This window comes from Rhinolophus sinicus, chromosome 12, assembly GCF_057876585.1.
Source record: "Rhinolophus sinicus isolate RSI-liver-muscle chromosome 12, RSI-T2T, whole genome shotgun sequence".
NCBI lineage: Eukaryota > Metazoa > Chordata > Mammalia > Chiroptera > Rhinolophidae > Rhinolophus > Rhinolophus sinicus.
Window position 1 is genome coordinate 45,950,216 of NC_142512.1, and position 27,716 is coordinate 45,977,931.

General features: G+C 42.3%; 1 protein-coding gene across 1 annotated transcript in view; it reads right to left on the bottom strand.

Annotated features, from left to right (window-relative positions):
- Positions 1-27,716, bottom strand: part of PITPNC1 (phosphatidylinositol transfer protein cytoplasmic 1) — a 215,043-nt gene that overhangs the window by 161,037 nt on the left and 26,290 nt on the right. The window contains exon 2 of the mRNA XM_088802328.1: positions 18,246-18,370. Coding sequence (XP_088658454.1) covers positions 18,246-18,317 — 72 coding nt within the window. The 5' untranslated portion in view covers positions 18,318-18,370. The remainder of the gene's footprint in view (positions 1-18,245; positions 18,371-27,716) is intronic.

The window sequence follows — 27,716 nt, forward strand, 5'->3', positions numbered from 1 at the left end:
AAAAGGCAGGATCGTCAAAGGACTGCTTCCTCAGTGAAAAGGAAGGCTAGGAGAGAAAAATTCATCCCCTGGAAAAGAGGTCCAACAGGACAATTTTGTGTGTCCTCTGAGTGAAAAAAACAAAACTGTTCCCCGAAAAATGGATGGCCCAGACCGGAGCCTTGAGCAGAGTGACCCAGGAAGTTCCAAACTAAGAAATTAACAGAAATGCTGGCCCTAAGGTGTGACACTCCTGGGATGTCTACAAGAAGCAATGCTGATTGTTCTGGAGGGGCCCTGCTACCAGACCACCTGAGATTCCCACAGGAAAAAGAAAAAAAAATTCCTCACTAAAATCAGCTTATAAGAAAATTAAACATTTCAATATAGCATGAGCAGAAAACAGCAAACAAAACAAACAAGATGATTAAAGTTCCAGGAACTTTGGAAAATAAATTTACAACTTGAAAAAGAGAATATAAATATGTATACAAGAACCAAGTAAAAATATAAAACCGCAGTAAATAATGATGTTCTCATATACCGCTTGAGAGCGTATAAACTATACAACTTTCCTAGAGGACAATTTTGCAAGATACACCAAAACTTTAAGGATGTAAGTACCTTTTAATCCAGTGATTAAGTTTTTATAATGTATCCCAAGGAATTCATCAGAGATGTGTACAAACATGTATGTACTAGTTTATAGCCAAGTTCTATCTAATAGTGAAAAATTCAAAACAACTTTAATGTTGTGGGGAGCTGCTTTAGTAATTTTTTTTAAAAACTTTTTTAATTTATTTTTTTAAGTGTGTTTTTCCAGGACCCATCAGCTCCAAGTCAAGGAGTTGTTTTAATCTAATTGTGGAGGACGCAGCTCACTGGCCCATGTGGGGATCGAGTGGGGAAACCTTGTTGTTAAGAGCACCGTGCTCTAACAAACTGAGCTAACCAGCTGCCCCTGCTTTAGTAAAGTTTAATGCATCTGTATAACAATAGTGTGCAGTCATTAAAATTCAGGTTATAGATGAATATTAATGATAAGTATTATACACTAACAAGTGAAAAAGACACAAAGCGGTATGCCTAGAATGAGCTTATTTTTATTAAAATACATGTGTCTATATGTACACAGACAATGGGCTAGAGGATATAACGTAACATGCGACTGATGAAGCATCTCTGGATAGTGGAGATTCTGAATGACTTCTGTTTTATTGTACTTTTCTGTGTTTTTCCAAGTTTTCTGCAGTGAGCATATGGTGTTTTGCAATTAGGAAAAAAGCAATCATTATTTCTAAACTAAGTGGCAATAATTCTAGTTTATGCGCTAATGCCAGGGTCTACAAACTACCTCCTGCAGGCCAAATCCATTCTGCTCCCCATTTTTGTAGTCTGTGAGTTAAGAATGGTTTTACATTGTAAACGGTTGGGAAAAAATATCAAAGAAGGAGAATATTTACAATATGTCATTCTAAATCTTTGTATTTAATCGTGACAACAACCCTGTGAAGTAGGTACTATTACTCATTTTATACATGAGGAAAGAGAAGCTTCTAAATAGGTAGGTAAGTAATCAAAGATCTTAATTACTGAGTCCTTCTGCTGGAACTCAAACCCAAGAAGTCTTGCCCCAGGGGCTTAAGTTCTTAACCTGCTTCCCCTCTGTGAAAAGTTTTCCAACACTATGTGCAGCCAGCACATTCTGGTGAATTCTCATGATGGAAGACCACAGTGTTTTGGGGAGCTTTTTTGGAGAATGAGGCCCCGTCTCTACTATGGATGATCGGAAACACTAACTTTACATTCCAATGAAGCGAAATATTATTCTCCCTAAAAGAATTCCACTCTTCTCATTAGCAGACCTGTAGTACAGAATATTATACCCAATTATTAACATGTTTTGAATTTCATCAATAAAAATTCAGGAAAATTTGTTTTGTCTCTCATTAAATGAGCATCTGCATAATGTTCTTGATATTGTTTCTTGGCCCACAAAGCCTAAAATATTTACTCTCTGACCCTTTACAGGAAATGTCTGCAGAATTGACAGAGAAAAGCAAGCAGGAAGAAGCGACAGGTAGTCGCAATAGTAATGAAATCTCCCACACCTAGAATCCTGGAGTAACCAGTAACCCAAATGATTCTCTCTCCCAAGGTATTCCATAAGCTCTGAGTCATTTAGAGATTGAGTTTCTTTCCTCTTTCTCTTGCCATGTCTGCATTTTTTTTTTTTTAACCCATTACCTATCACCAAGGGGTGAGCAAAGAAAAGAAAGTAAAACTTAGTTCAGTCATTTTCTAGCTTCTTAGAAACTTTGGCAAAAATTGTTCAAGGAAGAGGTTTGACTTTTGTATCATCTCTGAAGTTAATTTATCAGTGTTTTCTATTACCAAAAATAACTGCGAGTTGGCCACTCATACTAAGTATCAGTTTGTTCATTCAAACTCTAAGTATTGACCACGTACCCTAAGCAATGGCGCTGTGGTAGATAGATTGGCCCTAGAACAGCTCACAGATCAGAAGATGTGTTATCAATACAACAAAACACATTCTGTAATAGAAAGCAGTTTTAAAAGACTACAGGAAACACAAATTAAAACCACAATTAGATAACCACCACACACACTCTCTTTAGAACAGCTATAAGGACATATAATATACCAAGTATTGGCAAGGATGTGGGGAAACCGAAACCCTGTATATTGCTGCTCAGAATATAGAATGAAAAACGCAACCTCCACTTTGGAAAACAGTCTGATCGTTTCTTCAAAAGTTAAACATATACTTAACATATGACCCAGACATTCTATACCTAAGTATCTACCCAAGAAGAATGGAAACAAACATCCACACCAAGACATGTACACAAATGACCACAGCCGTATTTTCAGAATAGCCCCAAATTGGAAACAATCTCAATACTCATTAAGTGGCAGAACAAAATGTGGTACAGCCACACAATGGAATATTACTTGGCAATAAAAATGAACTACTGATACACTGAACAACATGGATGAAACTCAACAACAGGATGCTGAGGGAAAGAAGCCAGTCTCGAAAGGGTGCATATTGCACGATTTCATATGCAATTTCTAGAAAAGACAAAACTATGGAGACAGAAAGCTGATCAGTAGTTGCCTAGCATTGGGGTGGGAGAACTCACTGCCAACAAGCATGGGGGACCTTTTGGGGTTGATGTTAACTTCTCAAACTGGATTGTGGTGATGGTTACACAAATGTATGGATTTACTAAAACTCATCGGGACACTTAGAGTGGATGAATTTATGATATGCAAATTATACCTCAATAAAGCTGTTCAGAACAAAACTATAGGAGCTAACTGTCTGAGGCGGAGGAAAGGGTAGGGAGGGCTTGCAAAAAGAGAAATTTTGAGATACTATTGTGAAAAATGAACATTTAGTTGAGGCAGTGATTTAACAGTGTGCAAAGGCATGAAATCCCGGGTACCATTTGGGGAAGGAGAAGAAATATGGGATACTGGGCATAGGATGCATTTAGACAGGGGGGATAAATGAGAAAACAGGAGGGCCTTGCCAAGAAGTTGGTACTTTAGCTCATAAATGTCATTAAAAAAATTGTAAAAAGGTGAATGGCTATCAAATTTGAGTTTAGAAAGCTAACTCTGGAGGCAGTATGAAAAGAAGATGACTTAGTGACAAGGGAAAAAAGCAAGAGGCGATGTCCAGGTAAAAGTATAAATGAAAGCAGGGCTATGGGGACAGTGGGTAGAAGTCAGATCAAAGAGATATAATATTTGGAAGATAGAACCAACCCATAGTTTCTAAGGAGGTGGGGGGAGAGAGGAAGACAGCTTTTGGTCTCAGTGGCTGAGAAGATATTGATGTCACTAAAAATGACAAGGCCCACAGAAGCAGGTTCAGGGGTAGGAGGTGACAGATTGATTTTGAGGTGCCAGGAGGACATTCAGGTACAAATATCCCATGTACAGTTGCAAAATTGGAAAGAATCTGGAGTTGAAGCTGTGGTTTGGGGCATCCTTAGCAAAACAGCGGTCACTAAAACTGCTGAAGTGAGTTAAGATTCTCGTGGACTCACATAAACAGCAGGAAGTTAGGGCTCAAGATCAAAAAGGCTAAGAAGAGTCCACCTTCCTTGTCACGCCAGCAAAGACAGGAAGAAAATGCTTTTCCTCTGTTGCTGTTCTGATTGTCAGTTTGTTCCCAGCAAACTGCTAACAGATTTTTATAAAGAGTTAGAGATTACAAAACAAACATCACAAAGATGATAACCAAACTGGGGACAAATATAGAGATTGAAGAGCATAATAGCAGACTGTAACCGAGGCAATTTAGACTTTATAGAATTCGTTATCTACAAAGTGAGGTGCATGTTTTAGCTGCCTTTGAAACTCTCAAATTGCTAAAATGGGCATTTGTCTACTCTTTCAAGTTAAGGGTAGAAGGATCAGATTCCATCATTTGCCCTCAGCTCACCCACAACCACCTAAATGCACACCAGTTCCACCATCCTGTCAATAACACACTATGCAAAGCGGTACCCTGGAGAACTGCCTTCTGGGACTTTCCCAATGCTCCAAAATAGCTGACACGTGGAGAGGCCAAAAAATTTCATACTATGCAATATTACATACGGGGTACTAAGAAATGCAGACAAAGGACAGTAGGCTAAATGCCAGGAGATCCAGATTCTACACTTTATTCTTCCGCCATGGACAATTATATCCTGTTATGTACAAATGGGAAGATAATGTACAGAACAGATTTTGAAAATTTAAGTATTGCACAACATATGGTAACATTGCTTAAAAGTTGGTCATATCACACACAAACGCCTATATATTTAAAGGTCAAATAAGTTAATGTTTTGCTCTATTGTTTTAGCAGGGTGGGGAAGAGTCTCTGATGATAAAACTTGATAATAATTTACAAGAAACCATGGCTAGGTGTGGAGGAACTGCAGTATAACTGATTCTCCTTCTGTACATAACCTTTAATTCTGCTCACATCTATTTTTAGCCTTTGGGTAGAGAACTTAGAAAATAACCCAGAATCCTTCATTCTTCAGGTCTTCCCCACACACCCACCTATAGTGGATGTCGTCCTTCTCCAAAAGTAAGTCACCCACCTTCCCCTCTGCCTTCTGCTTGGGTAACAACCCACCGAGCCAGGGTCCCTTAGTTCTTTGTCTGTCTCCCCTACCAGACAAGAAGCCCCCTACATGCAGAGTAGAGTTCATTCATCATTGTATTCTCAGCACCTGGCATGCACCATATTGGGGCTCAAGAAATGACTCCTAAATGAAGGAATAGCTGAAAATTAGAAGTAGGAAAAACCTCCAAGTGGCACATAGTAAAAATAAAATTTTTTTATATCATTTTATTTTTTACACAAAAACTGTATGTACAGTCATGGGTCGCCTAACGACACGGATACATTCTGAGAAATGCATCGATAGGTGATTTCAATGTTGTGCAAACATCAGAGACTGCACCTACCCAAATCCAGATGGTACAGCCCACTCCACAGCTAGCCTACACCGTACAGCCTGAGGATCCTAGGCTACCAGCCCGTACAGCAGGTACTGAACACTGCAGCCAACTGTAACGCAATGGTAACTATTTCTGTACCTAAACCTATCAAGACATAGAAAAGGTACAGTAACAAGAGTCTAAAAGATCAGAAATGGTACACCCGTACGGGCAAGTACCATGAGTGGAGCTTGCAGGACTGGAAGTTGCTCTGGGTGAGTGAGTGAGTAGGTGAGCGGTGAGTGACTGTGAAGGCTGGGACATCACTGTACACTACTGTGGGCTTTATAAGCACTGTGCTCTGAGGCTACACTAAGTCTATGTAAAAATAGTGTGGCGTCACGGCAGCTATGACATCAATAGTTGACAGGAATTTTTCAGCTTCATTATAATGCACAGGAGCACCACTGTATATGTGGGTCTGCTGTTCGTGACACCACCATTATGTAGCTCAGGACACAAGATGGGCAGCATGACGATTTGGTATACATACATATCATGAAATGATGACTACAGCCAAGCTAATTAACATACCTCCTCAGTTACCTTTGTGTGTGTGTCTGAGAGCAAAAATAAAAATTTAAAAGTCTCCCTTGTATTTATCAATAGATGAATGGATAAACAAAACGTGGTACATACATACAATGGAATACTATTCTGGAACAATATTCAGAATATAAATATTTAATGTCATTCCATATTAAAAGGAAGGAAACGCTGGCACAAGCTACAAATGGATGAAGCTAAAAAGCATTATGGATAAGTGAAATAATCCAGACACAAAAGGACAAATACTGTATGATTTCACTTACAGGAGGTCCCCAGAGGAGTCAAATTCAAAGAGACAGAAAGTAGAATGGTGGCTGCCAGGGCTTGTGGGGGTGGAGAGAATGGGAGGTTGGCATTTATGGGTACAGAGTTTTGTTTGGGAAGATGAAAAAAAATTCAGGAAACGCATAGTGGTGATGGTTGCACATTTTGAATGTACTTAATGTCATTGAACTGTACACTTTAAAAAAAAGGTTAAAACGGTATGTTTAACACCACAAATTTTTTTTAAAATTTTTTTATTGGGAAATATTGGGGAACAGCATGCTTTTCCAGGACCCATCAGTCGTTGTCCTTCAATCTAGTTGTGGAGGGCGCAGCTCAGCGACAAGTCCAGTCGCCGTTTTCAATCTTTAGCTGTAGGGGGCGCCATCCCATGGTGGGAATTGAACTGGCAACCTTGTTACTGAGAGCTTGAGCTCTAACCAACTCAGCCATCGGCCATCCCAACACAATTTTTTAAACAGTCTCCCATGCAGTATTCTGCCTGAGGAAGGGGCATATGGGGCTGTGGCCTTGGCCCACTTTTAGGTGGCTATTTCTTCATAAGTTGAGTGCTTAAGCATCTAATTGATAGCAAAGGGAAGAAAACACACTTAGCATTCACACAGCTCAGTGTCCAAATGTCTACCGTCCTTAATCTGGAAAATACCACAAGAATCATGAAACTGATTCTAAATTTACTTCTACATCATGAAAGCAAAAATGAAGCGTGATTTTTAATTTGGTTTTCTGGGAGTGTAAGCGTTGGTGCAGATGACTTGTTATTTTAATTGTTAGTAATCACTGACTACTATACTAACCCTCACTGCCAGAAAGATAAACAGTAAGTAATTAAAATATTCAAAATGGGAACAGAGAAAAAATTTTATGTTTCTAACACCTTCTTTTTAGCATCAACTGGGGTTCCTATAGCAAAGTTTACCCTTTTAAATGGAGATGAATTAGTTTTCATATTTGACTATTTTGGTAACGTAGCTGGACACAACCATTTTATTGTCCCTTTTCACCACCCTCAAACGGAGAAAGTAGTTGAGGTTCAATTGTCCGAGATTTCTAGATTATAATGTTGACGTTCTCAGGTGAGCAAAACTTCCCAGTAATGTTAGATGTCTTACCAAGGTAAAGACAGAAAGATACTTTTTTTCCTTTGATAACTGACAAGGAAATACAGAGGTGTGCTTGTTACCTTCTTTTTTTTTTTCCCCCAAAAGAAAGTTCTTTTCCGTTTAAAAAAAAAGTGTTACATTTATTCCAATGACAGTTTAACAAATGATACTGGGTCCTCTGCAAGGCTTCAAAATGAGTGATTAGAATGCAAGACGCTGACAGACTCCAAATTAAATTGACAATACCCAATCTAAGTCTTCAAAAGGTGTTTGTATCAGCAGCATCAAAAACAATTCTCTGGGTCACTTTTAAGTTCTTCCAAACACCAACCCTTTCCAAATCCAAACATGGAAGAGGAGACGATGCAAGGGAAGGGACTGCTGTGTCAACATGGACACCCCTCAGAAGGTCAGTGTGAAATTAAGTACAACCAAATGGTTTTAATGGCCTTGGTAACAAGGCACAGGTGACAAGGAGGAAGAGCAAAGAGATCAAAATGTTAGCGCTAAAGGGAGCAGAGCAATAAATACTCTGAAGAGCAATGTGCCCACCGCCTCTGCGGTTCAGTAAATCGCTCTTAATGGTGATTTTGACTGTGGATGGTGAGAAAGGACTCTGCACCAGATCTTATCCCCAGGGAGGGCCTGGAAGCAGAGCCAGAGGAGAGAATGGTCCGGATGGTTCTAGACAGGCCCAGTGGCGAGGAGAAACGGGGGTGAGATTAGTGAAGGTGGACACCCGAATAAAACACGCATGAAGCACCTACAGACTGCAACTTCTCAGAGTGCTGGAGAAGCCTGGCGCCCGTACCCCAAGTCAGGAAAGCTGCCCCACATCTGAGTGCATCTGGTCTCCAATAAGAAAATCACTTTACTGTGGGCGGAACAACCACAGGCAGCCATACACTCAGGGACATACGCAGACTGAGGTGACCAAAAGAAAAACACCCAGATTAAGCCCCCAAAGCGTTTTCAATAAACCCTTTCAGAAAAACAATACGATAAGTCCGCAGGATGTAATGTAGCTTACAGCATGGTGACTATAGTTAACCGTACTCTATTGCATATTTGAAAATTTTTAAGAGTGTAGATGTTAAAAGGGCTCATCACAAGAAAATATATTGTTAAAAGAACTGTAATGTGTTAGTTGGGATCCCAGGTAAAAATTTCAGGAAAAAAACTCCTCCGCAGAAGGGGGCTTCTCTCTGTGGATTCCAAGTCGAAGCAAATTCACACCCACGGCTCCAGGGACCCAGAAAGGCTTCTTGTGCTGGGGAATTGGGGCGTGGGACCTCTGAGATGAGCACAGATAATCAGCTCTCCCTTCAGAGATCCTCAAGTATTACATTTTGTCCTCCTAAGTGATTCCTGGGCAGCAATAAATTCACAGGCTTACTCTATACTGTTCTATTTCTCCGAGCTTAAGTTTCACAAAAAATCTTAATCAGAAACAAAATTATTTTACTATATTCCTACAGGCTCTATTTCTGTGTGGTATCCTGTTTAAGCTTGCACATACTTATATTTTCCTTTTTGGAGGGGGACCCGGAAGAATTTCTCCTTTCTCTAGGCCATGGTGTGCTTTTTAGGAGGCACCAGAGGCAGATCCTACAGCAACATGGAGAAAACTAGTTACTGCCTGTGACCTAAGGGTGTGTGTGTTGCGGGGTGGGGTGGGGTGGGGGGGGAGGCGTGGAATCAGTCAGAGATACCTGGAGTCTGATTGGAACTTCTGGAGCAACTTAAGCCTTACTCTCCAAATGCCGAAACAATGGGCTCTATTTATGAACAGCTCAAAAGAACTCATTGCATCAGAAGGCACCTTCCGAATAAGATTGCAGCTAATTCTCCCAGCAGCAGAAATCCACTCCCATGAATAACAAAGCTTCGCTCTGTTATTCATAATAAGGATTAAACCCAGTGGGATAAAATGCACAGTTGCTAGGTCAACTTAGTATAGGGCTGAGCCTGGAAAACTTGAGTTCTCTTTTCTCCCCCCACTAAAGCCTGGTGGTTGGTACAGGATCCAGTTTCTTTAAACGTGCCTGTCACAATTTCTTTCACTATTGAAGGAGAAATCAGTTAACAAGGAAAGTGCTTTGACAGACAGAGCTTGAATATTATTACTGTCCCCAGCCCCCATGCCACAATTGTGAGTGCAACCCCTCAAAGTAACACATCGTTACATAAAACTGAAAAGATTCCCTAGCCGATCGCCCCTCCAAAAGCTGCCTCTAAAGCATCAAGGGGCTGGCCACCTCTCTGTTCCACACCTAGGTTTTCCTTCCCATTCACTTCGCCCCACCCTGCCCCCTATTCCAGCTAAAACAATCTGCTGACCACATGTGGCACACGTGATTTACAGTTTCCCTTCTTTGCCAAAATCCGTATTCATCCTTCAGGACTTGCTTCAAGGAGCTTCCCCCTGACCCCAACCCACTACCAGCTGTTCTTTACATGTGGCTGAGACTGCGTTTACAATCAATTAAAAGTTTAATGTTCTTACTGAAACAATTATATATGGACTAATATGCTCTCTGGGGTTGACTTCAAAATAATCCAAGGATGGAGGCGGAGGGGAGGGCATTACAAGCAACCAGCCTGGCCATGAGCTGTGGGTACATGTGGGTTCATATGGGGTTCTGTCTGCTTTTGCTTACGTTTGAGTTTCCATAGTAAAAAATCTGAAAATAACTCGTGTTAAAAAGCTAGCTAATGACAGAAACCAGAATTTGAACTCAAGACCTTCTGACTTGATGACCAGTATCCTCTCTGCAGAGCTATTGTTTTCCATGAATTGTTTCATTGTTGCTGTTACTGCCTTTTTCACTGTATCCAATTGTATTCACTATTCATTTGACATAAAAAGTCCGGTTGCCCTCCTCAAGGATCTGGCAGTGTAACTGGGGACACAGGTAAACAGATAAATCACAGTGGAATAGTGAGTGCAACAGCCAAGATAGGAATCAAAAGGAAACAATTTTCTAGGGGAAAATAGAGCCATGAAGCCTGCTCGGGGAGCTCAAAAAAGCAGCCCAGCCAGGAGGTGGTATTCCAGATGGAACTCAAGAGCTAAGCAGGGATATGTTAGGGGATGGAGTTTGGGGACAGGCTCACAACTCAGGCAGAAGATATTGCATGGGCAAAGGTGCGGTCCTGAAAGTGCCCTGGTGAGGTAAGTGGGGAACAGACTGTGAAGAGGCTTGCAGCCAAGCTGAGGGGGCTGGATTTGACCTCTGAGGTAATCGGGAGCCAACAGAGAAGTGACATAATCACTGTTGGTCTATTAGGAAGGTAATGGCAGCCGTGTATAAGACAGCCAGGAGTGGGCTTTTGCAACAGACCAGAGCCAGGATTAGGGTGAGAGAGTAAGGTTCAAATATATAAGGAGGCGCCAAAAAAACTCAGCAATCCAGACAAATGTTAATGCAATACTTTATTATTATCATTATTATTATTTTTAGATTTTATTGGGGAAGGGGAACAGGACTTTATTGGGGAACAGTGTGTACTTCCAGGCCTTTTTTTTTCCCAAGTCAAGTTGTTGTCCTTTCAATCTTAGCTGTGGAGGGTGCTGTTCAGCTTCAAGTTGTTGTCCTTTCAGTCTTAGTTGTGGAGGGCGCAGCTCAGCTCCAGGTCCAGTTGCCATTGCTAGTTGCAGGGGGCACAGCCCACCATCCCTTGAGGGAGTCGAGGAGTTGAACCAGCAGCCTTGTGATTGAGAGCCCACTGGCCCATGTAGGAATCAAACCGGCAGCCTTCGGAGTTAGGAGCATGGAGCTCTAACCGCCTGAGCCACTGGGCCGGCCCTTAATGCAATACTTTTGAAAAATCAAAATTAATGTGAAAAAAATCAACGATGAAAAAAATCCAAATTGTAAACAGACAGGCTGTTGCTGTTTGTTTTACAATCCTGCTGTATTTTGTAACTGGAAACCCCAATCCACCTCCTGTCTCCCATCCCCCACCCCACTGGGTGGATTTATGAGGGTTGACAATGATATGGGAACAGATGGGACAACATGAGGCTTTATATATAGTTGTTTTGTGTTTGTTTGTTTTTTTTAATTGTAGAGCTTTTATTAACTTTTCCCACTTGGTTCACAACATGGGCTATTCTGATGAGTATATATAGGGGTACACTGTTTTGTTTGCCTCGGGCTCCAATACAGCCAGCAGGGCTCTGCACAAGCAACCGGGCAGTAAATGGGAAGGGACGACCCTAAAGCAGGAGCCAGTGCCCAGGGGGGTTAAAGAGGAGACAGACACAAGATTCAAGTGACATTTCAAGGGTAGAAATGAGAGAATGTGGAGATGCAGGAATGTGACCTAAGGCTCAGGTTAAGCGGAAGTTATTCTACACAAGTGCATACTAAGTGCTTCAGGGGCAAAAATCCCATTCTCCTGATCGTTTTTTTTTTGTTTTTTTTTTAATCATTTTTGCGCCCAGCTCAGTAAGTTCCTATGAAGTAACTGGGGAAAAAAGAGCTTAAATCCAAAACACTCTCCACTATAGCCAGAAATGCCTAGTTCCTACTTCAGCCTCTCTCCAAGAAGAGCAAGGAGCACTGATGAATTCAAAACGTATGAGCCATTAATAATGCCTACCGTGTTTCCCCGAAAATAAGACCTAGCCCGACAATCAGCTCTAAAGAGTCTTTTGGAGCAAAAATTAATATAAGGCCTGGTATTATATTATATTATATTATATTATATTATATTATATTATATTATATTATATTATATTATGCAGGGTCTGTCATACAGGGTGTCATGCGGGGTCTCTGGTCCCATTCCCCACATAAGAACACAGGACATGGTGCGGACAAAAAGGAACACCTACGGAGCCATAGATGGGGAGTCACACCACTATATTCTCGCTGGCGGCTGGGTTGGAGACACAGGAAGCAGGAGCCACACGATCCACAACCTGCCATCCATTTCTCTCTGACAACCAACCCTACTTGCTAGCTGCAATCCGCCCTGCTAACTGCAAACCGCGTTTGCTAGCTCAGCCACCATCTTCTTGCTAGCCCCCATTTGCTCCTAGCATAGCCACAGGAGCTATATTAGTGGCCAATGGCTCACTGGTTACAGCTGATGACCAACTAGCCACAGCCGATGGCCATCCAATCACAGTTGATGGCCATTTACTACCTGAGCCAGCACCTTTCCACGTGAGGCCGAAAGCCTGGAAACTTCACTCCTGGCTCTGTCCCCACACAGGGTAAGACCCCCAAAGACGAATAAGTTACTTACCTGCCACTCTCCTGTCATTTTCCCATATCATTTTGCATGCTCGGGCCTAGGTAGGAGAATAAGCGAAGCGAGGGCTCAGCTTTATGGTCTCTGCAGCTATCAGATTAGAAGAAAGGCTGGCAAAATTGTTGTTTCCACCCGTTTTGCATTTAATCTTTACCACAACCTTGTGAAGTAGGTCCTATGCCTCATTTTATAGATGAGGAAAGAGAACAACTGGGCTGCTTTAGTTTTCTGCATCAAATATTAACTAGATCCCCACTTCCCTCTCCTCCCGTGATTTCCACTCTGCCTGTGTCAGCTTCAGTCTTATGTGACAGGAACATGGCCCCATCTCTGCAGAGCACATCAGAAGCCAGCTCAGGACTGTGCACAAGTGACAACGAGGGTGAGGCATCATCCAGATGAATCATCAGGTGTGGAAATGCACTCCAGAGAGACTCACAATGACAGGGAGATCTTAATAAAACAAAAGCAGCTGCAGAACCTAACTTCTAGGCCGCTTTAGAAGGCTGAGTGGCTCTGACAGAGAGGTGCAGCGGTGACAACTTGCAGCCTGTGGCCAGACCCGGGCAAAGGAGCTATGACTATGACTAAACAGGAAATCAGTCACATAGCAGTTGGGCGGATGTGTGCGTGTTCAAAGCACAGGCACAGGGCTATACTCTGACACGACCTCTAAAGGGAAAACAAGCATGTGTGAACCCTGACGGACGTGTAAGAGACTCAACAGCTTATAGGTAGTAAGTACCTGCTTGGGTCTCTGTGAATAATTATGAATTATTTAAAGCCATTGTTTATTGGGCGTCTACTATGTGCCCACAGGGTAATTTTTAAACCATCCCAAAGCCCTGCAACACAGAGCATTATCTTCATACAAGGAAGCTCAGAGAGGTTAAGTTATTTGCCTGAAGCCACAGAGCTGGTCCTAATAGAGTTAGACTTCAAACCCAGAGCAAAGCCAGGCTTAAAGGAATGAGAAACTCCCTTCCGAGCTCTTAAGGACCTTACTTTTGGTTAGAGGAAGGCGAATGAGATTGAGTTTCCAAGGCAGGGTCACATCCTGTCTTCAACATTTTGATAGTTTCTTCATCATGGAGTATTTTGCATTAGTTATGCTTTAAAAAAAATATGGTATTAAAATATCACTCATCGTGATTATTGAGGTGTTTTGGCACTCCCTTAAATTCTGCGCCCAAGGGGTGTGTCTCACTGACTTCACCCTAGTCTTGGCTCTGCTCCAGGCTTTGGAGGACCTGTGATAACCTGAATGATGTCGACAGAGAAAGTCTCATTTCAGGTAGACTTTTCACTTCCTCCTGCCTGCCTACCTGCCTCACACGTTTTGCATCCAAATTTACTGCCTACTGGAAAAGAGGTTTTTGTTTTTATTTATTTGGGTTATTTGCTTCTTTTCGTTGTTGTTCATTTTTTTCCCCTTTATCCTTTTTCTTTATTCATCACTGGCTTGGATACTTATAAGCAAGAAATGTGGCAAAAGGTGATAAACTGGAAAAAGGGAAGACTATCTTCTCACAATCCATGACTATCTTCAAGCACACTTAAAAAAGAAGCATCTGCGAGTAATGTCGTGCCCCCTGCCTGAGACTGGAGAATATATCTACTTCTATAAGAAATAAGCTTCCATCATGATCAGATCTTCACACATTTGCATCACAGAATTGTCTCTGAGCCCTGTTACCAGACACAAAATTAAATAAATACTCTGAGCCGAGGTTGTCACTGATAACTGAAAGGAGAAAAGTCATCCTTTTGTTTCTAAACTTTTGTTTCCACAAATGTGGTACTGTTATGACATACATGAACGAGGAGAGTAACAGCCACGCCAACAGCAAACACAGCTGTTTTGAATCTTAGTCTGTATTCTTTATTAACTAAACACAGTGCTTGATTTAAAAAAATCAACATTAGGAGGCTCATCAATGACACAGGGGAGAAACTGACATAGAAATTGGCATCGTCCAGTTACACATGCCTAGAGAATTTCCTAAGCCAATCAGAGGCTTCTTTACAGTATAAACAAACTATCGCCACTTCAGCCCTGATTGCAATTGAAAAAGCATTCATTCAGCCCCTACCATGTGTCCAGACACAACCAGGAAATTGCATCTTTGTATCACCAAGACAAAGGGCCAGGTGTCCTGGGACAGACCGATGCCCAACAACAGGGCATTGCCATTTGGACCAGTGTTTTATGGAGGAGAGTACAGTATATTAGTTAAATTAAGAAAAAAAAGCTTGATCGCAGTCTATGTACACATTGTGCAGGACAGGCGGAGAGAAATTTATAGGAGCGGAGGGGGCGGACCTCTGGCAGGATTACAACAAAATTAAATTTTATTGGCCTGGAGCATTTTCAACTCTAAAAAAAAAAAAAAAAATAGTAGTAATAACCCAGCAGTGGGACTGCTTTTTGTTGTTGAGGCACAGGATTATGCTTCTGGATTACTTCTCCAGTGACCCAAACTTGACCTACCTAAAGACCATTTAAAGGGAGGAACGAAAAGTTACTGCTAAGCTCAGAAAACTGATGTGAAAAGTCCAGATTCTAAAGTTCACAAATTTCTAATCTATGCATTAGAAAGTCACTTAGAACTCTGTCCTTTTCATCCAAAGATCTTCTAACAGAGATCTTCATCTAGTTTCCCTGGCCTGCAGCAGATTAGAAGGCACACCCAGAAGGGGTGGTGATGGCACTGCTAGCGGGGTCCCCACCCTGAAGACAGTCAGCTCTAGTTGTCCCGGCTGGGGCTATTGAATGAATTCCTGGGCAGGAAAGGCCTAGTCTCAGGCCTATTCATTCATTCATTCATTCATTCATTCAACCAACATTCAACAAGGGCCTCCTTTGGGCTCCCACTGTTCCTTCCAATTCCAAGGCCACCCTCCCTGACTTTAAGGGATGTCTACAGAGCTACCAGAGTTCCTGATAAAACCACACCCCCATCTCAGTGCAAATCTTCTGAGACCAGAGACCTTTAGGAGGTGTACATATTAGCTTCCTGTGGCTGCTGTAACAGAACACCACAAACCAAGTGGCTTAAAGCCAATACAAAATTATTCTCTCACAGTGCTGAAGGCTACAGGTCCAAAATCAAGGTCAGCAGGACCACCGTCTCTCTGAAGGCTCTACGGGACACTCTTTCCTTGCCACTTCCAGCTTGGTGGTCCCAGGCATTCCTTGCTTGGCTTGTGGCAACGTAACTCTAGTCTCTGCCTCCATCTTCACATGGCCACCTTCTCTGTGTCTTCCTTAAAAGGACACCCTTCATTGGATTTAGGCCCCCCTAAATCCAACATGGTTTCATGTTTCATTTCTAGGTCCCAAACTAGTTACATCTGCAAAGACTTTATTTCCAAACAAGGTCACATTCAGAGGTTCCAGGTGGACATAAATTTTGAGAGGATGCTATTCAACCCATGACAGAAAGCTACCATTAAAACTGGTAACTGATTAGTCACCTTCCCAAAGAGGCCATCAGAACGAATCCCCTTTCTCTCAGCATGCCCAGAAGTGCAAGAATCCGGATACCTCAACTTTCATCCCCGCTCCCCCTCTTACCTTGACTCTCCACACAGCAAAGAGACATAAATTACATCACTCGTCTGCTTATAACTCTCAGTGGCTCCCAAATTCCTGGCAGGGCCTCCAAAGCCCTGCCCAGTCTGCCCTACGCACCTGCCAACCTTCCTTCCCCCTCCCTTGCCTCACCACTTTCTGCTCTCCTCCCAGTACTCCCAGCTTCTTTACTCACCTACTTGCTCAGAGACACCAAGCTCATTCCAGCACGTGCTGCTCCTTCCATCTGGATGGTGTCCTCCAGATGGTCACTTAGATCAGACCACTGTTCAAATGTCAAACCCTTGGAAAAGCCTTCCCTGTCCGTCGTATTTAAAATAGCACGCATGCTTGCATACACCTTAGGTCACTTGATTGCATTACCCTAATCTAATTTTACTTGATTACACTTAATACTATCTGAAATGATATTGTTTTTCTGTATTTGCTTATTTAAAGTCTGTCTCCACCAGTGGGATATAAGCCCCATGCAGACAGGGACTTGCCTAGAGGGGTTCAGAGTTTAGTGAGGGAATACAAACATGTAAAAAGCAGTAACACTTATGGGACCAAGCACTTTTGGGTGCATTTTATCTTCATAACATCTCTACAGGGTAGGTACTGTCATTATTCCCATTTTACAGACGAAGTAACTGAGGTTGAATAACTCACCCAAGGGAAACTAAGGTTCAAACCAGGCAGTCTGACTGTAGATCTGTGCTTTCGGCTTCTAGCCTGCCTCCCAAACATGGATTACAGCACTGTGCCAAGAGGCAGATAAAGGTTCTGTAACAGGCCTGTGGGGGCTGGAGGAGGAAACTCTGCTTGGTTCTAGGCACTAAACTCTGGCCTCCATAACACTTGTAAGCAAGCAAGGCTCTCTCTTAAACCACAGCTTCTGCTTCTGGGCCCCAGCCTTGCTCCGCTCCACCTTCCTGGAGTGCCAGGTTCTGTTCTAAGCCCCAGGGGCAGTGCCAGCTGCGGTCAAGCCCCTCTGTGCCCCATGCTGGCTACACCCCCATCTAGCCTGTACCTCTACTCATACCAGCCGCCAGGCTCCCCTTGGATGCATCTCCTGCCCAGGGCTGGGTGCTCCCATTGCCCAGGGCTGGTTGACCCTCTGATGATGTATCTGCCCATAAGCATGGCTGTTGTGAGCAGCCATCAGACTCTCCTGATGCGCTGTGTCACCCCTGTGTCCCAACCTGCTCCCACAGCCTGCGGCTAAGTAAGACCTTCCCATTCTCTACTTCACGCTTGCAGCTCTACCTCCTTTCTGCCTTGCCTTTGTCTGGGTCAATTACAGCCATTTCTGACACTGACAGCAAGGAGGAGACAGAAAAGCTACAAAAAGGAGAAGAGGGAGACCCATTTGGTGCAGAAGCAAATGTCTCTTTTGCCAAACATCTGCAAGGCTTGTGCTCCCACAGTTCACTCAGGTCTCTGCTCAAATGTCACCTCACCGAAGGCCTTCCCCCATCACTCTCCCCATCCCCACAACCTGTCCCTTTATCCCACTTTGTTTACCAATCCCTGACATTATATTTGTATGTTTATATGTTTATTGTTTGGGTCCCCCTTCCTGAAGAGGGCAGAGAGTGTGCTTCAGTCCTTGCTGTGTATCTCTAGCACCCAAAGCCGTGCCTGCTTCACAACAGTCACTCAATAAATAGGGGTATACTAAATGAGAACAATCCCCCACACCTGAAATCCAGAGGTAGAACACACTGTGACAGCTGACATTGACAAAGACCTCTCCAGAAACCAAGGCAGGAAAGTATTTATTTTTTTCTTCGGATTAAATGAGATGTTCATAAAGCCTGGAACAAAGTTTCTAGAACACCTCAAGCTGGAACAAAGTTTCTAGAACACAATAAGCTCGCAAAAAAAACATTATCTATTATTATAGAAAATGTTCTAAAAAGGTTTGCGTGATTCTGGTAAACATCCCTTACCAGGAACACCCAGCTCACTTCCTGAGAGCTGGAGAGAGTGTTTCCTGGAGTTTTTCTGGATGGCTTATCCATTGGGGAGCAGGAGGTAGTATAGGTGTGGTCGTGCCGGCTGCAGCTGAAAATACCTGACGGAGCCAAATAGAAGAGACTGTAAATATGCTGCTGAAAAAAATGGCCCAAGTCCATTGTCAAGGAAGTCATGACGAAGCTCAACGAAGAAAAAGGTTTTCAGAGTGATTCATGTTGAGAGCCCTTGGAGATATAATGTGTGGAGATGTGTGAACTATGGCCATCCCCATGTTTGTGCTTCTAAGATAAGTTGTGCTAAGGGACAAATCTGTATTAGTATGCAAGGCCACAGAAAGTAGTCTGTTTTACAAATTACCATGTAATTAAACAGAAGGCGCATGAGATCTATTTTCAGCACATCCCTTCTTTATTCTTAGGATTCCACTCAATGTCCAAGTCTTCTCTGGCCAAAACCGCAACTTAAAAACTGCAAACTCACTGTACTATCAAGGAATATGTTCTTTCTTTTTCTAAGGAATATTTTCTAATTGCACCCTACAACCAAACTGCTGGACAAGCTGTGTTCCTGTCATGAATGATGGTACAAGGAGGCTGACAAGAAGTTAAAAGATGGGAGAAAATGTAGCAAGATAGGTACAGCTTGCGACGAGATAGGAAATTTAAAAAAAAAAAGTGTTGTTCATATTAATGGGCGTTAAAGGAATATCTCTTCATAAGTAGAAACACATAATGAACTTCTTTCAACATTCCAAGTTTTTTAAAATCACAAAGCAGCAGAGAGCTAATGATCCTGAGATATACCATTTGTAAACTCCTCTGCGTCTGGACCTGTCTTAAACTCTATAAATCGTATCTCTACACCTCGGAAAGGTACCCTTTTTGCAGATTGGTAAAATGAGGTTCAGAAAAGTTAAGTGACTCGCCCCCCAAGTAGCTGGGATTCAGAGCTGGAAGTGAAATTGTGATGTAGCTCTTGGCTACACTGATAACTCCTCAATGATTCCTAAATGCTCTTGCATCACCAAGTTTGCCCATGTCTTTGGCCAAATGGAAAATACAAAGTGAGTGAATATACTCACTATTTAAATCCTGAAATTGTATCCTTCCTAGTGTTTCATGCTTAAATATTCTGTCATAAAAGAAAGGATATTTGGACATGAAAATTCCCCCCAATCATAAAGGCAAAATTTTAACCTGAAAATTAATAAAAGAATAATGGTGTACATTTTTAAATATCCTTCTCCTGTATCACAGATAGCAGATGATCTTATATCAATCACCAAATGTCTTTTGAAATTTTACTGACCCGGGAAATAAAAGATTGGCACCACTGTAGTAGTATTTTTTTTTTTTTTTACTTAGTATATTTTAACTTACCCATCAGTGGTTCATGAAATCATTTCAGTTAGTCAATACCTATATTCTCTCTCCCTTCTTTTCTCCCTCCCTCCCTCCTCCTTCCTTTCTCTTCAATAAAATAGAATAAAAAAATAGAAACCATCAGGAGGTAAGGACAGGTATTAAAAAGGTTAACTAATGTTTCATGAAACTCTTGTTTCAATGTTATGAATACAGAAATGCATGGTTGTATTGGGTCAAGATGTAAAAGGTATTTCTTACTGTGGGTCACAGTAATGTTGAAAGCCTTTGTACTGTTTCTCTTAGGGTAATAGATATTCATTACTGAATATTTGTAAAACACAGAAAAATTATAAAAAGCAAGTTTAAAATTATCTAGAATCCTGTCACTCACAGATGACTATAATTAATATTTGTACCTCTTAGGCAGGATATGTTTTCATATTATGCAGATACTAGCTAGATACTCTAAATATTAAACATACATATAAATATAAGCACTAAATATTCCTAAATCCTCTAATATAACAGCATGATTTAAACAGAAGACTGACCCTCAATGGCAGTGTGTCACAAATGGTGGGGAATGCCCTTGAACAAGATGAACCAGTGTCATTTCAGATGCTTAGGGCTCCATCAATCTCTGATTACATCATTTGATAGGTGGAATTGATTTCTATCCCCCTGCTCACAGAAGGCATGCAATCTTCCATCTTAAAGGTAAGCATTTGATTCCACCATTAACATTTTCAACAAAGATTCAATCAAATCAGATTATATGTTTGCCTGGAATTTTGCGTCCAAGTGTTGAATATGGTTTATTTTTAGCCTCGGGAGTGATGGAATGCGTGTTAACAGGTCCTGGTGAGAAGAAGCAGTTCACAGCCAAGCTCGGGGTGCAGCCAATGTTCATGAGCAGTGAAGGACGACTGAAAATACGCAGATCCGGCTTGCACGTTCTCGTGCGAATCGGAGGAGGTTTAATACTGAAGGGGAAAAAAGACTGAGAAAGTGTAAAATTGTGGGACAGAAATAAAGCAGCCAGGGTCTCACAATGCCACAAAGCCCTATATATTAGTATGGACTCACCCCAGACAACCAGGAGAACCTCTCCCGGGGGGAACATGGAGACTTGCTCAGGATTAGGAGAAGGTCTCCAGGGATGGCACCTCCTCAGCAGTAAGGAAGTCAATGTATAGGGACCTCAGACTGGCATTGCCACAAAGGAGAGATACATGAAACGTGGTGCTGAGAACTAGTGGGCCCGTGAAAATGATCTTCAGGAAGTCAAACATCATCCATGAATTTGTTTCCTAGCAAACATGAGTACCCTTATCAAGCATTTATGTAGTATTTATATTCAAATGCGTTTTCTACTCCAAAGTATGAATTTTACACTCACAAGGTATAGGAAGTTTATGAGAATCTATGTAGGTCTCAGCAAACCAGGGACTGCAGGCTGGAGACCTATCTGTTAAATAAAGTTTGATGAAAACAGTCACACTCATTCCTCTAACCTATTGTCTATGGCTGTTTTCGAGCTACAGAGGCAGAAAAGAATGATTGGAACAGAGACCTATGGCCCACGAAACCAGTAATAGTTCCTCACTGGCCCTTTAAGAAAAACTTTGCCCATAGCCAGGGTTTCAGGTGAAGTGATATGCCTTCTGAGAGGCTGGAGTATTTGAATAATAAGCTGGGGCCATTTCTGAGGGTCCCATCTTCCTGCACCATGAACTGTGACTCTTCTTTCTCTCCAGAGGTCATCTATGAAAGGGAATATGAATAGTTGTAAAAGGGAACAGGAACACCAGTGGGATTTGGATTGGTGTTAAACCAATTTCAGACAAGTGTGACTTTTGGGGCTGTGAGGCATCCACTCAAAACCTCTCCTATGAAATTGATCTGGGTGTTTCACCACTGAATTCAATGGAAGATGAAGACACCAGAAGGTGCACTGCACTCTCTGCATGGAACTGGGGCCACATATTCCTTCCAGGATGGAGGACACAAACCTATAGCCTGCTTTTGAGGGAGCCACAGAAACTCTCCTCTTTGCTTTAGCAACTTTCTTGTCTTTACTCATTGCCCCAGAACCGCAGGATGGAAACCCACATAGACACACCTGCGCACACACCCATCTAACGCAAACGCAGGTAGACCATGCGATCCCGTAAGTTGAAAGCACTAGTAACCACATTATATACCAAGCCCACATCCTCACCTTCAGAAAAGAAAACCGTGCCGCTGTGCAGGGTCACAGGGGTTCTCCAGGTGAGTAACCCCTCCCCCAGGCAAGGCCCTGTAACATGATGGATGGACAGTATTTCCCCAACACATCATAATTCCAGTGTGTCTCAGGGGAAAGATGCTTATTCAACGTGCATTGTATGATTTGAAAGTCAAACCCGAATCTCAATGCCATCCTGACAACACTTCTATTAAATAAAATCCTCTGTTTTGTTGGGGGCTTTTAAAAGCAATCTGCCACAGAAAACTTCTGAACAAGTTAATAACGCAGACGCCTGACTCACACTCTCCAGCGAGCACTCCTCCACAAAGAATCAACGGACTTTGTTCAACACATCAAAACAGTTAGCAGTTGAGCGGTGATACAATTAAAATAAATGCCGCTCTTCCTTATAGTCTTTCTCATGTTACCAAAAAAAAAAAAAGCAAGTATGCTAAAGTCCTGACAGTATCAGAATCAAGACAAGCTGGTTCAGATCAGAGCACCTTCCCTTACAGCAGACCTACCATTTACTAAATGCGTATTCCCCCAAAGGCATTGAGGCACGTCCACACAACCACTATTTCTCGGCCCACTTTTAAAGATGAACAAACTGAGGCTCAGATTGTTGAAGTGACTTGGCCAAGGGCATGTACCGGGTAAGAAGTGGCCGAACTAGGATGCAAACTCAGTCTGTCTCCAAAGCCCTGTTTCATTTTGTTTTGTTTTGTCTTATTATCCCCCAATTCTACGTAAGGGTAGTTAGACAATGTCAAAGGTCTACGACGCCCTTGCTCTGGGACAGGCCTGGGACGTGCTGTTTTCATTTTCTCTCTGCCTCTCTCTCCTTTTATTCTTTCGCAGCACACGTCAGCACAGCCTTTCTTCAGATGATCTGGCTTAAGCCTTCTTCGCTTCAGTCACAATTGAATCATTCCTTCCTGTACGTTGTACCAGCTCACCTTGCTGGCTTCTGAGAGTGCCCATTCTTGGTTCAAGAGCTGATTCAAGAGATGAACCATATGTACTGTGAATCTTAACTTCAATTTTAGGTCATTTCCTGCTGGCCACAGGTGTCACCTACACGTAGAATCTGCCTCTCAGTATTATTTCTGGTTTGTCTCTCACTGCCTTGCTCCTATTAGACTGTGAGCCCCACCCAGGAAGGATTTGCTGGCTCATTCACCATTTTATTCCCAGCACTTGATAAATATTTACTAGATGAATGGACAATGTAGCTTTGCCACATTTCAAGGAGGTAAGGAAACTAAGACACAGGAAAATGAAGGTAATTTCCCTATGACCACGAAAGAGTGAGGCTTCATATAAAGCGATGTAAGAACAGCCCTAACCTGGACGAGGGGGCATCTGGTAGAGCAACCAGGCTCTTTCCCAATACTGCACAATACAGCAGGGTTTGGAACAACACGAATGGGTTTCGAAAGTTATTGTCCTCTGTTCCCACGTCTTTGATACCAAGGTAATAGACAGTCATCCTACATACGGTTCTGTATGTGCGAATGAATCCAACACGAGGTAAAAATGAACTGTTCTTGCTCTGCCTGCCAAGTTCTCACCAGCACCACAAAGAAGAAGACTTGGCTCAGCCTACCTGGAAGGGAGAAAGCCAGGGAGAGGTGTGCAGAGGCCTCCCGAAGTGCCATCTGCCCCTCTGCACCCAGAAGGACCCCTCAGAGTCCCTAAAGAGACTGGAGCTGAGTTTATGTCCTAGTAAACATCATGGAAAATGCATTATTCATGGGCGGTGAGAATCCTACTAGCTTCATTATGAATTAGGACACATCCTGGGCATCTCTGAGTTTCCTTCCATGATATCCAGACTGTATAAGTAGAGGACTATTGATTTGATTAGAAGAAATACTGTAAAAGAAGCCCGAGTTCCAAGACTCTAAGTGCTTCTCTGATGAGACAATATATTAAATATCAGGAAATGCAACGGAAATAAAAACTTAAGTAGGAAATTGGACTGGTTCATCTCTGTGTGCCACACATTTAGAAACTTGGCCACGCATTGAAATTCTTGCTCCAGTGCGTCTGGCTGCATTGGAGGGCATGCCGACAGACTGTGACTTAGTAATTCCAGAGAACCTTCCTTTGAAGGTTTTGAAATCGTATTTAATACAAAGTGTGCCATAAAAAGACTCACTAATCATTGATGAATCAAATACAGTCCCTTCCACAGTGCCTTTTTAAAGTTCCAATCTGAAAAACATCACTTTCCTGCCACCCCCTCGGGGATCAAAGCCAGACTAACGTCAGGCCCATAAGCACAAAGGAAAATGAGAGCATGACTTATCTCTGATAACTTTGTGCCTTATGTGTAGCCAGAGGTGGATTATTCTGGAACAAAGTGCTTTTTTTTTTTTGTAGCGTTTTATAATGAGTCGATTTATTCTGTAATTCAGGAGAAAGAGAGTCTTCCTTTTTTCGGAATTTTCCTGATACCCTACTTAAGGTGACAACTGAAAATGTGTCCCCAGTAGAGACAAGCACACAGAGAAGGATCCATAAGTCTGGCACAGCACCTTGAGATGTCTGCTGGATATAAATCCGTTTTAGTAGGCAATGCGCTATATCTATGCTCGCCCCCAGAAATAGGAAACTTCTAGAATCCACGCCAATGAGATGGAGCTGATGGAACAACTGGGAGAGCTTTCACTTCTCCACCCATGCACCTATTTTCTCCCCGCACCCCCTGCACCTGCCTGTCTTTTCCAATCTCCTATTCTCCTTCTTTTTGCTTTCATATTTCCTCTCCCTTTTTCTTCCTCCCCCTAAGCAAGCTTTTACTTACGGTTGCGAGCCACGGTGTGCTTACTTCCACCGGATTATCCACCCAATGTTAGGTTGCTGTCCTCTGCCCCTTCCCAGATGAGCTTGTGTGAAAGGAGCTAGTGACTTTGAAATGCCAAGCAAGCTAAACTGAAGTTCTCACAGGCTACGAGACCCCTGAACGCAGCCCCAGGCATCACCAGCGTCCATTTTCTCTGCTCAAGGATATTATATTCATTGTCCTCATGCTTATATCAAGCAGAATTCCTAAAATGACGCCAGTGTCAGTTGATTTCTTTCATTTTTGTTTCCTCCCCTCTAGCAAGACGGTTTCACAGAACATGTAGAAATCCGCGTACCTACCCAAAGAATGAAAAAGGGGATTGTCTTGGGATAGGAACTTTTTGCACGAAACACTGCTGGAATTCTGCTTTCCTGCACTGTAATTTTTAGGTCACTACTTACTAAGCTAGAACAGTCCACTTCACTGTAAAATTGTTTTCTCTCAGGACAGGCAGAGTAGTGCTACCATAAACAAATCAATTTTTATTAGTCTGTAATAAAAATAAGTATTGGGGGGTTTATGTAGTCTGCAAGGCAATAAACAGAGGCTAATCTACTGCCTAATCATCTCCTGATAATGAGGTCATGCGCCTGGGAGACTTAAGACCCAAGTCATCTGTCAGAGAGAAAATTTCCGACTCACGCTTCCCCAGGCGAGGATACCCCAATCCGTTGCCTCATTCCCCTGACTAAGCAGTCAGCGCTCCCTTGTCTGCGGGAAACCAGGGAGAGGTTTACAGTGGTACAGACCAGAAAGGTATGCTATCAGAGGGACAGCGGATGAGAAGTTACATAAAAAGTGTGCAAATACAAACATGACCCACAGCACAAGGTATCCTGAATCTTAGAGAAAATAGAAGAGATTCAATTCAGGCCTTTAAATATATCGGTTTGCCGAGCAATGGGCCTTAGAAGACCCAGGAAGGCTGGCCACCAAGCGATTAAACGTAGATCAAGTTAACGCTGCCTCTGCCTTCGTGACTGACACGTTGGCCTCAAGAATTAGGAGGGTCCTGGATGTTGGGATCACTTCCTTTCAAGGGCAACCTAGGTCGTTGATGTTAGTTCTTCTTTAGTGGTGATGTAAATGCTAAGTTAAATAAAAGAGGTGCATGTGTGTATAGCAAAACCTGAACTTCTCAAGTACGGCAATGCCCTACCCAGGTAGGTTCAGCCTCCCCACACCTAGGAACCCCAACGAAAGGCTGGGGCCAAACGATGTAGGCGGAAATACACTGCATTTGCCCCAACTCCCCATGACTACCTTGTTTTTCCTAGGTGTACGTTAGCTCAAAATGCAAGATCTTAATGTACTCTTATAGTGAGTGAAATTATGCAAAACTTCACTGTAAATAAAATAAAACAGCAAAATGAAGAGCGGGGTGTACGTTTATGCCCAAAAAAGGACAAAGCCTCATTTGGAAAGTTAAGTGAATTTTTTCAGAATTGGTACCCATGTTCGTAAGACTCATAGACACGCAATTTTCCATATTAATCCGTACATAACACTGATATTGCTGTGCCTTCAATTTGGCAATTGTTTTACAACATGCAAGCAAATGAGAGTAAAGAATGGCAATACATTTTTACATATATAATAAATATAAACCACATTCAGGTTTTCTCCTCAGGCAAACACGATTTTTAAAAGTCAATGTTTTCATTTGGAAATATGTGACTACTGCATATTAATCACATCTAAGTCGGGACTTTATTGCTTTTGACCAAAGTCCTTTGTAAATCATCCAGAAGAAAGAAAAGTACAACATGATCTTCAGAAAATGTTATAAAGCTTCGGACAGAATAAAGTCAGAATGAGTATCTGAGTTAGAAAAGATGTAACATTTTAAGATTTCATTTATTAAGGGCACCACGAGGCCAATGTATAATCACGTCCATTTAATTGTAAGAGCCAACATTTCATTAGCTCTGATTTTTGAGAAAGCCAAGGCAATAAAAAGAAGAGACGCTAAAAGTTAACTACATGGTACATTTGGGGGACCATAATTAGTTTGATTTGGCCTGATCACAGGATACAAGGAAGGGGCAGAAGATGAGGCTGGGAGAAGTCCGCTCGGAAGGACTTTAAATGTCACACAAACGGGCCTGGACTAATTGTAAAAGAGTCTGTGCTGACCCAAGAGATTCAGAGAAGAATGCGACATGCGTCTTGCTATTAGGAAACTTATAATGGAAGTGACACCCAGAGAGGTTCATGAGCTAAAGAAAGGCAGGCGAGAAATGAATTACAACTGGGGAGATGGGAAAACCTTCCCTGAGTATGTGGCATTTCAGCTGGGGAGATAGAATTTTGACAGCAATGGATGTCAACAAAAGAGCGTAATAGATGGAGAAAACTCACAAAGACTTGGAGGCAGAAAAATACAGACTCCACTTGGAAAATGATGAGAATTTCAACTGAACTGTAGATTAAGATGCAAGGCAAGCACCCTACAGAAAGAGATTGCCCTTTGCTCCTGTTATTCTCTACTGGCATAGCACTAGTCATGATTTACAATTATCCCGGTCTGTTTGTGTTTTGCTTTTTTTTTTTTTTTTTTTTTTTTTTTACTGTCTGTCTCTACCTCTAAATCAGGGGTTAGCAATCTTGAAGAATCAGATGGTAAATATTTTTAGGCGTTGCTGGTCACACGGTCTCTGTCACGACTACTCAGCGTGACTGTTGTGACATAAAAGCCATAGACGATACATAAATATGAGTGAGACTGTGTTCCAGTAAAACTTGACAAAAATAGGCGGCAAGCAGGAATGGCCCCACAGAATATATTTTGCAGAGCCCTGCTCTCAAATGCATGAGAACGGGGGCTGGGACGGGAGCTGCCCATACACAGCACCTAACAGAACGTGAGGTGCAGGCTTTGAATGATTCTTTGCTGAATGGCTGAGTAAGAATGAATAAACTGTAATGTTGGTGGAGAGATTCCGTTCTGCATGGAAATGTGTGTTTCAAAGTTTGGACTTTATTCTACAGTGAG